This window comes from Paracoccidioides brasiliensis, assembly GCF_000150735.1.
Source record: "Paracoccidioides brasiliensis Pb18 unplaced genomic scaffold supercont2.11, whole genome shotgun sequence".
NCBI classification, from domain to species: Eukaryota; Fungi; Ascomycota; class Eurotiomycetes; order Onygenales; family Ajellomycetaceae; genus Paracoccidioides; species Paracoccidioides brasiliensis.
Window position 1 is genome coordinate 208,261 of NW_011371368.1, and position 16,985 is coordinate 225,245.

General features: G+C 40.7%; 3 protein-coding genes across 3 annotated transcripts; 2 read left to right on the forward strand and 1 right to left on the reverse strand.

The window, feature by feature from the left end:
* Nucleotides 1-3,998: 3,998 nt before the first annotated feature.
* PADG_07319 (uncharacterized protein) lies at nucleotides 3,999-5,493 on the forward strand (the record flags this gene model as incomplete). Its single annotated transcript, XM_010764372.1, has 5 exons — nucleotides 3,999-4,104; nucleotides 4,200-4,316; nucleotides 4,410-4,497; nucleotides 4,567-5,172; nucleotides 5,244-5,493. 5 exons carry the CDS (start codon nucleotides 3,999-4,001, stop codon nucleotides 5,491-5,493), a joined length of 1,167 nt encoding a protein of 388 aa, XP_010762674.1.
* Nucleotides 5,494-9,205: 3,712 nt separating this feature from the next.
* PADG_07321 (uncharacterized protein) lies at nucleotides 9,206-13,019 on the reverse strand (the record flags this gene model as incomplete). Its single annotated transcript, XM_010764373.1, has 3 exons — nucleotides 9,206-9,649; nucleotides 9,773-10,200; nucleotides 10,280-13,019. The coding sequence occupies 3 exons, from the start codon at nucleotides 13,017-13,019 to the stop codon at nucleotides 9,206-9,208; spliced, it is 3,612 nt and encodes a 1,203-aa protein (XP_010762675.1).
* A 397-nt stretch (nucleotides 13,020-13,416) lies between these two features.
* On the forward strand, nucleotides 13,417-14,660 carry PADG_07322 (uncharacterized protein; the record flags this gene model as incomplete). The annotated part of the gene is made up of 2 exons (XM_010764374.1): nucleotides 13,417-13,582; nucleotides 14,509-14,660. 2 exons carry the CDS (start codon nucleotides 13,417-13,419, stop codon nucleotides 14,658-14,660), a joined length of 318 nt encoding a protein of 105 aa, XP_010762676.1.
* Nucleotides 14,661-16,985: the final 2,325 nt, after the last annotated feature.

Genomic DNA, 16,985 nt, shown 5'->3' on the forward strand with positions numbered 1-16,985 from the left:
AATTCTTTTTAACTATATCTATAGTTAAAAATTTTAAATTATTATTTTTAAATAATTATAAAACTTATATAAATAAAATATATATAGTTTTATATTAGTATAATTTTTTATATATTATTATTATTATTATTAAATTTATCTGTATTTTTATCTATAAAAAAATAATAAAATTTTATTATAAAGTTAAATTATTTAAATAATTTAATTTTAATATAAAAATTAAAATATATTTAAAAACTTTAAATTAAATAAAAAATAATTAAATTAATATTTTAATTTTACTAAGATATTAAATTTATTATATATAAATTTTATTAAATTTAAGATAATAAATTTTTTACTTACTATTTTTGAAACTTTTAATATATATAAGTATACAATAGTTGAAATCTGATAAACTATTCAATTAAAGTCAGTATTAAAAAGTAAATATAAGTTGCATGAGAAAGAATCACTCTGCATTGATAACTACTATATAATAAAATACTAAAATTGATAAGAGAAAAAAGATGTCAAGATTTACTTTAATTATAATCAATTTATGTGATTAATGTTGAAGTTTAAACTTTCTATTATGAACTAACATACTGTACAATAGTATATAGTATTTCTGAGATAAGCTATTAATATAATCATTTCAGACATTTAATAAATTATAATTTAAATAGTTTATTTTTTTTAAAAAAAAGTTTTCTATATTATTTTTATACTTTATTTCTTTTTTTTTAATCTGAGATATAAAATATCTCACAGAGACTGCATTACTGAATTACAGCAAAAATCTGATAAAAAGTGATTATTTTGAAAGCTTTGATCATAGAAAATAGATTGAATCAAGAGAAAATAAACAGATATCTTCAAGAATATAAACTGCAGAATCATTGAATATCTCTGCAAGCAATAACATGAATAGAGATGAATATAAATATGATACATTTATCTCTGAGTCTAAAGAAGAAAATGATTAAAAAGATGAAATAAATATTAACAAAAATAATACAAATATAATGTAAATAATGATAAAATATATAAAAAAACAAAATAAATAAATAAAAAAACTTATATAAAAATTAAAAAAAATTTAGATTTCTTACTAAATATTATTAATAATTTCATCAAGAATAAAGTTGATAAATTTTGCAAAGATGCAAAGATTAAATTAAAAGAAAAACATGCAGTCATTTTCACTGAAGTCAACTATCTGAAATGAAAGAGCTTTATTCTTGCAGATGCTCATTTGATTCAGATAAAAAATGTTCTCAATAAATAACAAATAGCATCTTCTACCACAGTTTCTCTGAAAATTAAGCTTTGAAATAAGAAAAATAATCTTCTTTACACAAGAATCTTTCAATCTTTGAATGTAACTATATGTGATTTTCTAGAATCACTAGATGAAGATTTCTATCTAGCAGTAATTATATGAAAGAATTTTACTCAGTGCTATGTTATATTTCATGCAGAAAAATGTCTTCAAATCACTATGAAGTTAAGAGACTTACAGCTCAAAAACAATGATTTTCACATATATCTTGCAACTTTTTAAGATCTAAAGACAAAACTTATATCTCTAGGTGAAAATTGAGCTGAGAGTATCTATCATGATCTATTCATACTAGAACTGAGAGACTGGCAATAGAAATTTGTTAAAATAAAGCTAGATGATTTCTATACCATCTGGCAGAGCTCTATTCAGAATCTAAACCTTGATGAATTGATGAATCAGTTGACTACTCATGCCACTATCACTACAACTCATCTCAACTCATCTGCTGTGAATGCTATCACTGAATGATTTGTTGAATGCCAATGCCACTACTATGAGAATACAAGACATATGATCAAACATTGCTGGTTTAAGAACTCAAATCTCACAAGCAGTGGATGACAGAAGTATAATAAGAAGCACATTGAGATATTGAAAAATAGAGATAGAAATAAGTCTAAGAATAGAGATAAGAGCAAAGATAGAAATACAGAGAATCTACTTGCAAGTCAGCCAAGTCAAGCATTCTTTACAACAATTTCTCCAAATATTGAAGAACTTTTGAGAAGCCAGCCAGGTTATGGATAAAATAAGAAAAGGATTTGATGGATACAGCAATTGGAAGACAAGATAGATTGACAAAGAAGATGGATATGATTGATTTGAGCAGGACAGTAGCTAGTCTGTATGATAGCTAGTCTGTACGGTAGCTAGTCCAAGGGGAGGTATTGGAGCCTAGGCTTCCTATTATGGACTAGCGCACCGCACAATAGTATATAGCATCCCTGAGATAGGCTACCAATACAACCACTTCAGACGTCCAACAACATATGGGGCATGATCACGTGATGAAGATAAACCTAGCCTCAGCGCCGAGCCTAACAGTCAGAAGGTCTAATACAAAGTTAATAAGATCACTGAAGACTTGAATACTCAGCAGAGAGCTCAAAAAGCTATACAATTCATAGACTTTCTAGTCAATTAGAGACCTTTCATAGTTCAATTCAATTTAATTCAAATAGAAAATTTTCTGATGCTAAAAATACTAAAAAAACTCTTGATGAAGCTGCTGTTTTGAAAGTCAGGAATCAGACTAGAAAGCCAGAAATACAAGTCAAAAAGACTGCTGCAGCAGTAATAGAAGTAAAGTCTACAAGCACGTATGATCGAATGGCAGGCTTATTAGAATTCATGGAATTGTTGAGCTTTTTGATGAAGTAGTCAAGTTTGAGAAGGTGGTAGAAGAAGGATGGGCGAGCAGCTCGGGTTCCATCTTAGCATGAAACATAAAGTCCCTGCACGTCCATCTAATGTGTAATCCATTAGTTATTGGTGGTAAAAGTTTAGAGACTTCTTGAATAGTTTTATCGGGTGGGGAAGTTGGTTCAACTCGGTCATCGCTTACGTCAACTGACTAATTTCAATAGTTACGTTAATCAAATATAGACTGGCGTTGTTTTTAATCAAGGTATTTACAATATCCAAAATACAGCAATCAGCCACTTTACCGACTATCGTTCTGTGTCCTGCGGGTGCCTCCCCAGATTTATTGGGTTCTATCGAAAGGTCGAAAAGCGGATACCTGAGATCTCCAGGGCTTAGGAAAGTAACATCAAATATGAATATAATATGGATGCTGGAGGAAAATGGCTTATATGTCCTCTCCTCTTATTTGAATCAGGCGGTCTCACCTTACCGTACAGAGTATGATAGAGGATGCCAAGGAAGGTATCTCCGCTGCGAGAAACAGTGGGGAGGTACCTAGGCGACTGGAAAACTCCGTGTATGTTATCCGAAGATCAATATCACGTGAGAATAAAATACTGCTCTATGATTGGCCAACATTGGCTTGAAAAAGGGGGGGGCCGAGCATCAAAGTTCCGACCTTACCAGACAATACGGGCTAATAAAGCAGAATGCCCAACCAGAAACGGTAAAATCAATACAAGCACCCCTGAACCGGTGCTGGTGCAGGGATGGTACGGTACCAATACCAACTCGCTTCATGTGCTGTGACACCAATTGCCCCCTAATGTGCTGAAGAGTTATTCTGCCCCGAGTAACCAACCTCGACGGCATCAACCCTTTTTCTCCAGTGACATCTACGACATTTGTGACATCTGTGTTGCAATCACTGCCACACAACAACCCCTTCTCCCCCCTTCCCCCCCATCTCTCTCTCTAACTCTCACCCACATACTCGTTCTCCCTTGGCTATTTCTGTCTCTACTACGTGCTCGTCTTCTCATACCGCTTCTCTTCTTCTGACCGTCGCCAGAGAGATCTGTTCGCTCGCTGACCCTCTCCCAACTTGTTCCCCCCTGTTACACCGTCCGCTTCAAAATCATCCAGCAATCTAATCCACCATGTCTGCCGCTGTCAATGCCGTATGTCCCTTCTCTTCATATTTCACCTGCTCAGAAGTTTCATATCTTCTGTGGCCTACATCTTCTTGTCTGGCTTGCTTGTTTACTCCTCCCCTCGTCCATCCCCGTCTCCCACTGTCGTGACCATGCTTCGATCTGACAGACGTTATGACCAGATCAAGATTCGCCGAAAGAAAAATGTTAAGAAAGGTATCCAATTCTGTCTGATGGTCTGTGGTGCCAGCGGAACAGGTACGTTTACATTTCACTTGGTTCATTTCTCGAGAAATGTTTCGTGTTTTACGGTTGTCTTCGTTTTGCTGACTGTCATACTTGTTCGTGCCCAGGTCGGACCACTTTTGTCAACACACTCTGCGGAAAGAAAGTCCTCCAAGGGAAAGATGCGGATGATGCCCAAAATGCCCATCTAGAAGAAGGAGTCCGTATCAAACCAATTACTGTTGGTGAGTGATGATGGAAAATCCAGCCCCGGAAGAACAATGGCAAAGTGGACCCTCGAAAACTGATATATATATATATATATTTATATATAATAGAACTTGAACTGGACGAGGAGGGTACCCGCATTTCACTAACCATCGTTGATACCCCGGGATTCGGTGACCAAATCGACAATGAACAAAGGTGTGCAACGCACTTCAACCTAGCCCCTAATTGGATGACATGGACTGACCAATCCACCCTTACATATAGTTTCTCGGAGATCGTTGGATATCTCGAGCGTCAATATGATGATATTCTTGCTGAAGAATCTAGGATCAAGCGTAACCCACGATTCCGTGACAATCGTGTCCACGCTCTATTGTACTTCATCACCCCGACTGGCCACGGCCTGCGAGAACTTGATATTGAATTGATGAAACGCCTTTCACCACGTGTCAACGTCATCCCTGTCATTGGCAAGGCCGACTCCCTAACACCTGCTGAACTAGCTGAATCAAAGAAACTTGTCATGGAGGATATCGAGCACTACCGCATCCCGGTGTACAATTTCCCCTATGATATCGAAGAGGATGACGAGGATACCGTCGAGGAGAACGCTGAGCTGAGAGGATTAATGCCATTTGCCATAGTGGGCTCAGAGGATGTTCTGGAAATCGGCGGCCGCAAAGTTCGGGCGAGACAGTACCCGTGGGGTGTAGTTGAGGTCGATAACCCCCGCCACTCCGACTTCTTGGCTATTCGCAGTGCTCTCCTGCACAGCCATCTTGCAGACTTGAAAGAAATCACACACGACTTCCTCTATGAGAACTATCGTACCGAGAAACTTAGCAAGAGCGTGGAGGGTGGTGCTTCTACGTACGTTTTGTTTTTCCCTACATCTCTTGCTTCACTAATAAATATATCACTTTACTAATTAACCAACTCAGGAACCACGATTCATCCATGAACCCCGAAGATCTCGCTTCTCAATCCGTCCGCCTGAAGGAAGAGCAGCTCCGTCGCGAGGAGGAGAAACTCCGCGAGATCGAGATCAAAGTGCAACGCGAGATTGAACTTAAGCGACAAGAGCTTCTTGCTCGTGAGAGCCAGTTGAAGGAGATTGAGGCTCGGATCGAGCGCGAACACAACAGCCACCTCCACCACCAGGATGAGTTGAATGGCGAGGTTAACGCGTAAATCAGACCAAATGGATTTTTGCTTGACAGTCAAAAGCCAGCCAAAAAGCTTCACTCCTTGTTGGTTTTTGGCTGGCTGACTGGCTGGCTGGCGGTTTGATACAGACGAGAAAGCAAACTATCCTCTAGCTATAGTGATGAAACTGCAGAGGAACGAGGTCAAAAGCAAAAACTTACAATTACGGGACAAGTGGAACAGTCAATATGGGAGAAGTCCGTCCATGAAACCAATTTCTTTATGGAGTTCCTTGTGGTCTTTTGGTTTCAAGATGTTCTTTATATCACTGCACCACACCCTTCATTTCAACAAAGCCTTCTTTCTGTTGAAACTACTTGAACCCAGCATTTTTATACCCTCCCGACAAAAAATAAAAATAAAAATAAAAGTGCAAAAGAAAGATGAAAGCTCTCGTCTAGCAGATATCGCACATGCACTCGTTCTTCTCGTCTTGACTTTGCTGCTTCCAATGGTTCTTGCCGGCGCTTGTGTCTCTCCGTCTGTTTCCCGTTTCCTTTCCCCTTTTCCTCCTTTTCATATCTTCCCTTCTCGTGCTGTCTTTTTTACAAAGATTTTTTTTTTATCCTGGCCCGCCGCTTCTCCTCCCAAATCTAACTATTTTATTTCCCTTTATCTCGTTCTCACAACAATTACTGAATGACTATTCCCATATTAGCTTTTCTCTCTTCTCCTTTTGGTGTGTCTGTGTGTGGTTCTTATTTTTCAACTTTACCTTCCTCTTTATTTTTCCCATGGTTTTTTTGTTGCTTTCTATGGGCTTTCTGCGTTCTGTCAGAATTTCTTATTTGCCTTTTAACTCTACCGACCTGGAAAAAGAAAAAGGCGGAAATGGAAAAAAGGAGGGGGCGGAGAAGGCGGTTGGTTTGGTGAGCGGGCGAAATAGCGAAGTTAGCACGTTTTTAATATTCGAATTGTATTTGCCGGTTTGTGGTTTTCTTCTTACTCCTTCATCCTCTATATCTAACGTTGCCTCTTATTCTATTTATTTTACTATATTACACGCTTCCAACTCTTTACATTTCTCCCAAGCGTCCATCTCATTGCGTCAATTCTCATCTCCCGGATATCCTTGGGTTAGATACATTCTTTTGTAATACTTTATTCCTCACACGCCCTAACTACCGAGGCACCCAGCGCAGGCCTTTTCGAGCAAAACTCCCCTTGTTCATCCCTTTCCCTCTCTCTTTTCCTCGTTTTTGCTTTATCCTATAGCTTATCCGCCTATCTATCTCCTTCGATACTAGATAGTTCCCGTTCCCTCCAGAATTAGTCGGTCGACAGCTCTTTCGTTTTGCTGATTTTTTCTTCCTTTTCCTTTCTCCCCCCCTCTCCCTTTTTGTTTACTTTATATAATAATACCCCAACCCAATACCAAAAAGCTATTCTCAAATACCAGCAAATGGTCAACCCTTCTTTCGCTCTCAGTCAAAGACGAAGAAACGGCGGTCAGTCATTTTTGGCTGTTGGATGTCTCGTTATGAGTAACTTGCGTGTTTGCATTCTTGATTGATTCCAGCATGAAAAACAGTGTTATATCACATTATTGGCCCCTTCGGTCTCGCGGAGTGATAGTTAAAAGAGATCAAGAACGCTGAACCAACGTGATCATCCGTGATGGTAATATTACTTCACAAGAGTCCAAAATTTCAAGCTTACACGCTGAGGCCAAAAAGAGGTTCACATCCCACTGCTGGGAGGGAGTGCTACATCCTCTTTCTACCAAACACCTCCTCCTTTGAGGCTCTACGCAGGTGTCGAACCTATGCGATCACTGTATGTGTGTCGTTGCAGTCACAGGGGGAAGCGCCCCACAACACTCCATTGGAACCTAGGTGGTCATCGATGGTGGTAGCGATGGCATTAAACGTAATATTTCAACTGCTATCTACCCATATTCACCTGAGAACGCAATAGAAAGTATGGATCCAGAGTCACCACATGGCTCAGCCCATCGGAAGGGAAAAATAAATTCGTCCACGTCTGTATTTGAGAAGGATAGGCTTAGGTGTACTGGCTACGTATTCTAAATGTCGTGAAAGGCCATAACTATACGGATCCTGTCACCGTGGAATAATTTTACAGCAATCTGGCTTCAGTTGTCCAAACCTAGGTATCTACCCTATCATACCAGTTCATCCATGTAGCCGAATTGCTATTAGTACACCCTCCGTGTAGCTACAGGGTTTCTTCAAGATGTAGTAGTTGAAAGGACGACTAGCAGAGCACGTAGGTGTGTTGTGTCAAAATTATATGATGGGTTTTTTGCAGACACAGCTTCTATGAACGGGGAAGCCAGAATGATAAGTGTGATTGGGCAACGCTCTCTCAATATCTTAGATATATACGGAGTAATAGGGATGGGACGATAATACGACAGAGTGTCGTTAAGGGAATGGAATACTTGAGATAGGTATCCCATATAAATACCGTCCCAAGGCAGGTGAATTTCAAGAGGAATATTCCTCCTGTGGAAATCGGTAGGGGTGAATTATGCTCAGATGAACAAATCAATCTTGAAAAGAAAAAGGAAGCAAAATCACATCCATTAATCAATCAATTAAACACTCAATTCAGCTCTTCTCAATAATAGCTCCTTGACTTGAAGCTGCAGGTCTTTCAAATAAAAATATAATATATAATATATAAATAAAAAATATAAATAATATAAATAAATAAATAAATAGAAAACCATGGGAAATTACATGTGCTCATTTACGGACATGAATTGTACACAAATAAGTTCTTAAACGACGGGGAAAATGGGTGAAGAGGTGAATTGAGAACGGGGTCTGCGGCAGAAAACAAGAAAAGAAATAGAAAAACTCAAAAAGTCTGAAAGTTAAATAGGTTTGAAGAGCAAAACAAGGTGGTGGCAGTGAAGATGGCAGGAAAAAAAAATCAATGACAATTTCAGAACAGAAAAAATAGAGCAAAATAAACAAGATGGGTGAGGAAGATGATTTGAAGAAGTTACCAAAGTTTCAAGGAGGAGAGAAGGAAGAGAAAATAATTGAAGATTGAAAGAAAAGAAATGGGAGAAGAAGCTGAAAACCAATGACAGGGGGGTATTCTCGGCAGAGTGTAAGAGTGGGAGTGAGAGAGATATAGCTATATATAGGTAGCTGAGTAGTTTTAAAGGCAGAGAATATGAGAGAAAAGCCCTATCAAAGAAATAGGGATTAGGAGAAAAAGAAAAGAAAAAGAAGAAAGAAGAAAAAGAAAAGATTCAATGGGAGAGAGAAGATATCATGAACTCTCTTGTTTTATAAGGGAGAAAATGGGAAAGATGTTGTCGAAGTCGAAGCACACACACGAAGACACACGAAGACACATGAACACACGTCTGCTGGAATTGGGAAAAAGTAAGGGCAAGGGATGACTGAGATTTTCTTTTAAAAAAAAAAGAGACGAAGACGAAGAAAGATATTTAACAAAACGACCAAATTTTTCCTTTCCTTTTTTCTTTTTTCTTTTCTTTTCTTTTCCCTTCTCTTCTAGTTTTTCCTTTCCCCAGTGTTTTCATACCAGCTAGTAGTTTATGAGGGTCTGTTCCAAAAATCTAAGCTAGCGACTACATCCTCTCCTGCTTCGTCTTCATATGCATAGATAATCTGATGAACGGTGGTTAGCTAGGTTCCCATATAGCAGTACTACATAAGATTAACCAAGGGGGTAAAAAATAACAAAACAGATATCACAACCATACCTCTCTCGTCGAAGAATGCAACATCCGAATATTCCGTCCCGTCATAACATGAATCAGCTCACTACTCTCAATATGCCTAATTTCAATAAAGCTTGACTCGAACGCCAGAATATACGGATACGACAGCGCGAAGGCCATCGGGTTTCCTTCCCACGATATTCTCCAGTCCGGCTGAGCACGCCAGCCATTGCGGTTCACGAAGAAGGAGAAGTCACTGTAGTTGAGTAAGAACTCTCCGTTCATGCGCTCGATGTGGATTGGTTTCACGTTTTCTTTCCGCGCGACGAAGTCGAGGGAGGTATCGGCTTGGTCGAGGAGAGATTGTCGTTCTGTGGTTTCGAGGCTGACCACTTCGAAGCCGCGGGAGCAGCCTACGCAGAGGGTTGCGCGGAGGAAGTGGACGGAGGAGGATTCGGCAGGGATGTAGAATTCCTGGCAGGGGTAGGGGAATAATATGTTAGTTATTGAAATGAATGTATCGAGGAGGATAAGGGGAAATAATAACAATAACAATAATAATAATAATAATAATAATAATAATAATAATAATCTCACCTTGAAGGGTTTAAAGGCATCCTGACCACTCTGGAACATCTTGCTCAATGGCTTCTTCTTCCCCTTCGCTAGATTCTCCACAGGTTCAAACACCTTGATCGTTGTCGACAATGCAGAAGTCTTGACAGAGCATACAAGGTGACGCCCAAGCCCAATCCCCGATTTGAAGAAGTTGGTATGGCCCTGGATCTTCTTCGGCCGACGCACCAATGGATTCTGGTTCTCAGTTGTGTCCAGAGCTTCCATCGAATAGGAGCTTAGAGTTTTGTTGGATAGGACCAGGAGCAACTGATACTCTTCTAGAGCATCGATCTGGGTGACACCGGTTGCATCGAGGACACGCCTGGGCTTAGCAGACTTATCCTTTGGCCATCGTTCTGACAAGTATATGCCACTATCCGTGCCGTAGACCAGTTTTCGCCCACCATCTTCAATACGAAATTATCAGTTAACATGGGCTTCATTTTAACAACCAAAATAAATGAAAAAACAACTTATTATGCTTACCAATAGGCACCAAACAGTTAACCCTGTTGACAGAAGTGAAAAACTTTTCACAGAGAATAGTCTTGGAGTAAAAATTGCTGTTCCTCTCTCTCAACTTCCTCTGTTGTTCCTCGACAAGCTCAATGAATTTTCTCCGCTGCGTTGCCGAAGTCGCATACAGCGTCTGATCGTAACCTCCCTTACCAAGATGGCGGAACGTGATTGGGAAACCGTCCTTGGAGGCAGGGACATTTGTAGCAGTTCTGGCACCGGGAATGAGGTTCGAAGAGGGGCGTTTGGGAATGCCAAGCCTGGGAATAACCTCTTCCATCTGAGTAATAACGAGGAGTTCGAGAGGGATAGGTTTTCTGTACACTCTGTATTCTTCTCGTTTGTTGACTGCCTTAATCCTAACCAGCAAAACAGCATGGTCAAATAGGTATGCAGTAATCTCAGCAGAATCTGTCGGACCCTTCTTGAAAGCCATTTTGGTCAACATTACCCGGTTTTCCTCCGTGAGCTTCAGGTCAACGTAGTCTCCTGGGGAAAATTTCAAGGCCATGTTTAGTTGTACAAGGTTGAAGTGATTTTCCGCCTTGCCACTCTCTGTGTTGACACGCGATAGGAAATCTCGAATGATGGCAATCGCTTTCGGAATATCCTTTTTGTCGGGATTGTCATCCGCGGTGTTCTTCACCACCTGTTCTAGCAGCAGTGGGTACCTCGCCAATCGAGTAGTCGGTTTGGTAAGGTAACCATTCAGCTCGAGTTTCCTAGATTCCTTTAGGCGTTCAGTCTCTTCAACAAACTTGGAAAATGCCGGATTCGAAGCTCGTTCCTTTTCAAACTCATATTTCCCGTACAACTGATTCGCACCGTATTTGATGAAGGGATCGAAGCGTGGGACGAATTGCAGGAAAATATCTCCGACGGTCTTTACTACGCTGGCCTCCTTTTGCCTTGCATTCAGAGCTTCTGACAGCCTAGAATTAACGGCAAGAACTTCTAAACAGTTCGAGAATACGGTTCGAATAAATTTTTCTCTGCGGTGTTCAGGGACGGGCGAAAGATTAGTATTGTTAGCGGACCGCAAGGGCCTCATCCAAAAGTCCCTCAAGTACTCTAGGTCCTTGACAAAGTCACGTTCAGTATACATGATCTCGAAGATGATCTCCTGTCGTTTCTTCTCCCGGTCGTCAATGCTATCAGCAACTTCTTTAGGAACCATGTTAATCCAAAGTTTCTGATCATCGTTGTCATCGTTGTCATGCAAGCTTCCCTTGGACGCCGAGGACCTTAGACCTGGCTGAGGCTTAAGGTTCAACCGTGCCTGTTGCTCAAGGCGTCTTGGACAGGCAATGGAATAACACAGTTTATCTCTGGTACAGGTTGGCGAGTAGCACTCTGTGAGCAGGGTGAAAACACCGTTAACTTCAGACACTGGATCTTCTTCGCCCATTGTTTCCTTAAACTGGTACAACTCTCCCGCAGCATCTCTTAGCCGATGGTCATATGTGACGTCGTGGAAGAACTTCTGAGCATCTAACGCACGCCCCAAAAGCAAGGCAAGGTTGCGATCAGTCGTTTTAATAATGTAGGATATTAAATCAACCGCTTCAGCACCCGTGAAAGCGTTAGTGTATGCTAGATCGTTCTTGAGCCGTTCTCCAACCGAGATCCTTTCTCTAAACACTGTAGCCACGCGGGAGAGTAAGGCGGGATAGACGAGAGGAGTTCTGCGGCTGTGGTGTGGAGTGGAGTGAGACAGAGACGGGAATTGGCTTTGCTGCTTAGGTGCGAAGCAGGCGTTAGTCTGTAGACTACTAGTTCGATCTGGAGTGACGGTTGATGCCATTGAAAAGGTTCGAGAGTTTTGCGATGCTTCACTTGGGCGTCTTCCTCTAGCATGTGGATCTGGCACAGAGGCAATCGGGGGATGTTGCATGGGTTGCTCTAAGATAGGTTGCTCCGTAAGTGGCGGCTCTATCCGTTCTCTTTCCATACCCGACTCTCGACGTCTGCTCGGAACAATCCGTCCAGAATTGATTGTCTGGACATGGTTATGATTCGAATTATAGGAACTCATGGACATAGACCGTTCATTATCATGCCTCTCCGGGACGATCCGACCTTGTGGTGTCATGGACCCTGCGTGATGGTATGGCTGCTGTCGGAACGCGTTTGCCGACGTATGGTTGAAGTTGCTTGGGTGAGGTTGTTGGTACATCGGCGGGCCACCCATTCTAGCCATGGAGCGGGACCTATATTGATCCGAGTTCAAAGCCGGGGGAGGGGAAGGGCGACCTGGGCCCTTGTTGGGATAAGGCGGTTGCATTGGTCCGGGTCTTGAATCCAGCCGCTGGGGTTGAGGATATTGAGGGCGACCAGGGTAAGGGCGAGGAAGATTTTGAGGCGGTGGTTGGGAATGGTAGGAGGGAACATTTGGGTGCCATTGCTGGGGGGGGTTCTGATAACCATTCGGGGGGGGAGGACCGTATCCGTTAGAGGGCTGACGCGTGGGCAATGGCGCTTGGTGGGGAGGGCCGGCTCGAGGATGCATAAAGGGTTCAGCATTATGGGAGGACATGGACTGTGCCCGATCCTGAGCGAATGTAGGAGTCTGCGAAGTCATTGTCTGCGAACGGCCCGAAGGGTTCCCTCCAAAAATCTCCGAGAAAGCGGCATCCCGCTGGAACGAGGATGAATGCCCATAGGGGTTTGGTCGGTAATTACGACCTTGCTGAGCACCTAAATCCGCCATGGCCCCAGTACCACTAGCCTCCTTCGTTTCGAAAAGAAGAAGAAAAAGAAGAAGAAAAAGAAAAAGAAACAAAGAAGAAAATAGAAGAAGAAGGACAGGATACGGCAGGAGAAGGGAACTAGGATGATACTGAGGACAAGGCACACACGGAGGGTCCCAAGACGGAGTTTAACTAGGGGGAGGATCAGAGATCTAATATTGACGTGGACACGGGGACAGGGGATAAAGGAGTCCTCCCAGAAGTCAGAACGAGGTAGAGACCGAAGACAAATATATACCTAGTTAAATATATTTATGTGCGTGTTATATGTGAAGTGGGAGGGGAGAAAGGGGAGGGGAACAGAGGTGGGACGCAACCACAGCAAAGAACCGAGAGGGTCATAGCCCACACACCCACATGGCTGGCAGGAACCGCAAAGTGAAAGAAAGAATGACAGAGCTCACAGAGCAATTAGGAATCCAAGACAGCGATGAGGGTGAGAAGGGTAGAGAGTCGAAGGGTAGAAGAGAGGATGGGAGGGAAGGAGAAGGGTATGTTGAGAGGAGGAAGAGGAAGAAAGGTGGTGAGTGATGAGATATTGCGATGTCACCGGCCCCGACGGAGTGAGGTTTGGAGTTGGCTGGAGGTTTGGAACTGACCAAAGGACAGACGGGCCTTGGCACTGACCTTGGCACTTGAGCTGAGTAACAGTCAAGCCACAACTACTCCGTACAGCCACAGTAGATGCATAACACTTGATAGAAAAATCAATAATTATATATATTAAATATTATATTTAAGATAATAATATAAATTTATAACTAAAATTAATATAGAGATTAATTATATTTTTTTAACAAATATAATTAAATATAATTTATATAATAAATTTGTTTTTATTTTATTATTTAATATTTTTTATTTGAAATTAAAAATATATAAATATTAATTAATTTTATATTAGATAATAAATTATTTAAAACTAAAATATTAATATAAATTTATATAAATTTTATCAATAATATTAAAATATATTAATATTTACATATTTTGAACTATTATATATAGGTAATAACTAATAGTTAAAACTTCAACTTTTCTCAGATATAAATAATCATATAAATCAGTTACAGACTTAATAAATAATATTCACATTATCTGCTGGCAATATAAAAAGGCCTATGGAGCAGAATTCAAAGCTGCAAAAATTTATCCAAAAGAGTAATTAAAGTTAAACGATGTATTATAGGGTTTAACAGCCTTAAAGCGGAAGTTTAAAGGGTAAAAGACTCATATTAAGAGAACAGGAAATTGTCTTCTCTACGAGAACAGGAAATAAGTCGGAGAGGAGTTCAATAACGAGCAAGCTGTGGTTAACATTAAATGGCAGCTCTCTGATAAGGTGTTGGATGAGAAGGCAACGAGGACGCGCTGCAGGAGGAACAGATGTTCCCAAGCACTGAGCTATCTTCTCTCAGAAACTCCTGACCTGGCTGACATTTAGATCAGTGGAGGAGGACTTAAGGCGACAGGATGCCGGTGTTGATTCTGTTCAGATGTACTGTGGTGTTCCCCGAGGCCGTGCCGGGGTAGGAGACCCAAGGGCCCCACCCCGGCCCACACCCCCTGACAGGAACAACAAATACGGCACAACGAGGTAAAATTTTCCCTGAGGAGTGGGATGGTGCGCTCCGTGCTTCCGAGAAGCACATCCGCCACATGAAGAAGCAGCCTCAGGGTGGTTTTGGGTGTTTCGCGAATTTTAGGTCGAATCGTCAGATCACCAGCTCATTCATCACTATTCGCGGCCCGCGGGCCTGGGCAGGTATTTCCGGGATGATCATCTCCTGCAGCTGGTGCGAGAATCAAACTGGAACACAAGGCGCACGTGCAGAGCCATGTAAAAATGGGTTACTAAGTGCATTACATAGGCCGCAAGGGAGGGAGGATCTGTGGGCGGTTGTATTGACTTGGCTTTTTTCTTTTTGTTCATACTACTAAGATTTGCATATAAAATGTTTGGTCAATGAAAGGAGGCTACAGATATCGGAAATGCTCTGCTCGGTAGAATGCAATTATTACAGCCTCAGATATGGGGTATGAAACGCGACCGTTCTATCTTGCCACAGCGGCAACGAATGTTAAATTTTCAAGGAGGTTAGAATCTTCAGATAAGTTCCCATGATTCCTCGACGTCCTTCAAACCTAAAAGCTCAGTGCAACACCTTAACGTGCAGTCTCTGAGATCACTCCCTACTGCCTGGGACCTTTGTCCCATCCTTGGTCATCAGTTTCCCACAAACTTGGGAAGTATTCACATGAAAGTTGATTTCGGGAAATACCGTATCACATATAGTCTAATATTCAAAGTGCTTATCTGCTCCCAATAAACCCCCCTTATGTGAAGCATGTAAGGGAATACTCAACTAAGAAGACAAGAAAAGTAAAATACAAATTAGGAGAAATACGTAGAAATGGCATACAAGCGTGAGGGATCAATGAGATATAGAGAAGAATTAATGTCTATAGAGTGACGAGACGCTAAGTTCATGGTGCAATGGAAATAAATAGGTTCAAAGACGGATAGATATAGGAGGTGGAGACAGGAGCTGCATTCTGCATATCCCGAACAGAGCCCCTAGCTGAATCCAAATCAATCAATAATTCAAAGTCACCTGCTCATCGGAGATCAACGGGTCCAAAAATAGTTGTAGGGATCGAAACAAGCCGCCGGCATCAATCGAGTCGGCTGCCTGTTCCGCCCAGGATAAATTAGCTCTGCCCAGCATAGCCACTAGGCTAAGAAGGGGACAATTAATAATAATCATCAGCGGAGTAATAATCCTCCTGTTGATGTTGTTCTCTCTCTAATAAGTGGCCTCTGATTGGCGACACGCTCGGGGTCTGGGGTCAGTTGATTTGTCCAGTCTATTTCACTCTTATAACATAGCAAGGCATTGTTCTCTTGGTGGTGAGGATTATTATTATGTGGAGGGGTGGGGAATTGGAGCACATGATGAGATGTTGGTAACTACTCTTTTGTTTTCTGTCAACAAAATGTTTTTATTCTGCTATCCTCGTGATTTTCAACACATCAAAAGTCATTTCCAGTGAACAAGGGAACATAAACATATCTCTCACTGAAGTTCAAGACCTTTCTCACGTGGCTGATCTATTGGTCAATATCTTGATTGAGAATCTCTTTAGACAGCAGGAGAAAGTGATTTAAAGTCAAGAAGAAGAAGAAGAAGAAGAAGAAGAAGAAGAAGCAATCTCTAAGCCTGAGTTTTAAGATAATATTGAGCAATGTTATCAATGAATATATGAAGAGCTGCATAATCACTTTAGATCATATCAAGCTGAGAAGTACTGAAGATGCATTTCCCACTATGAGTATTTGAGAATTATGATTATGGTGATATATTCAAAGAGATCATATAACAGAAAGTGTATGTTAAACATAATATGAATCTAAAGCTATTACTGATAAGCTTTTGTATTATTCTATCAAGGTCTTCTGAGAGCCAATGGTTTAATCTTTTAACAAATAAAAAGATTTGGTATTCAATTGATAATCAGAAACATTGACAGTTTGAAATGAAATTTTTTTTTAGTGATGCATAGATCTCCAGGAGCTTAGCATGTGAGAGATAATTCATAAGAAGTATGAGATTCAGCAATAGTGTCAGTTATGAAGAAGAGAGTTAAGAGAGCAAGATATACACACAAGAGCTACAATCAATCAACAAAGAGTTACTAATGATGTGGTAAGCAAGACAATGTCACAAAACAATGTTCACACAGACAAGAAGTCACATAGCACATTAAATACAGATTATTTTAATGACTAGCTATATTTCAAGCAGTAACAGAATTAGCGCAAATATTGATAGATGACTTTGAGACTAAGAATGAAGTGACAAGTTTTTTTTTTTTTTTTTTTCGGATTTTCATTGGTTTCCAATGACTTTTTTAATTTCTACTGA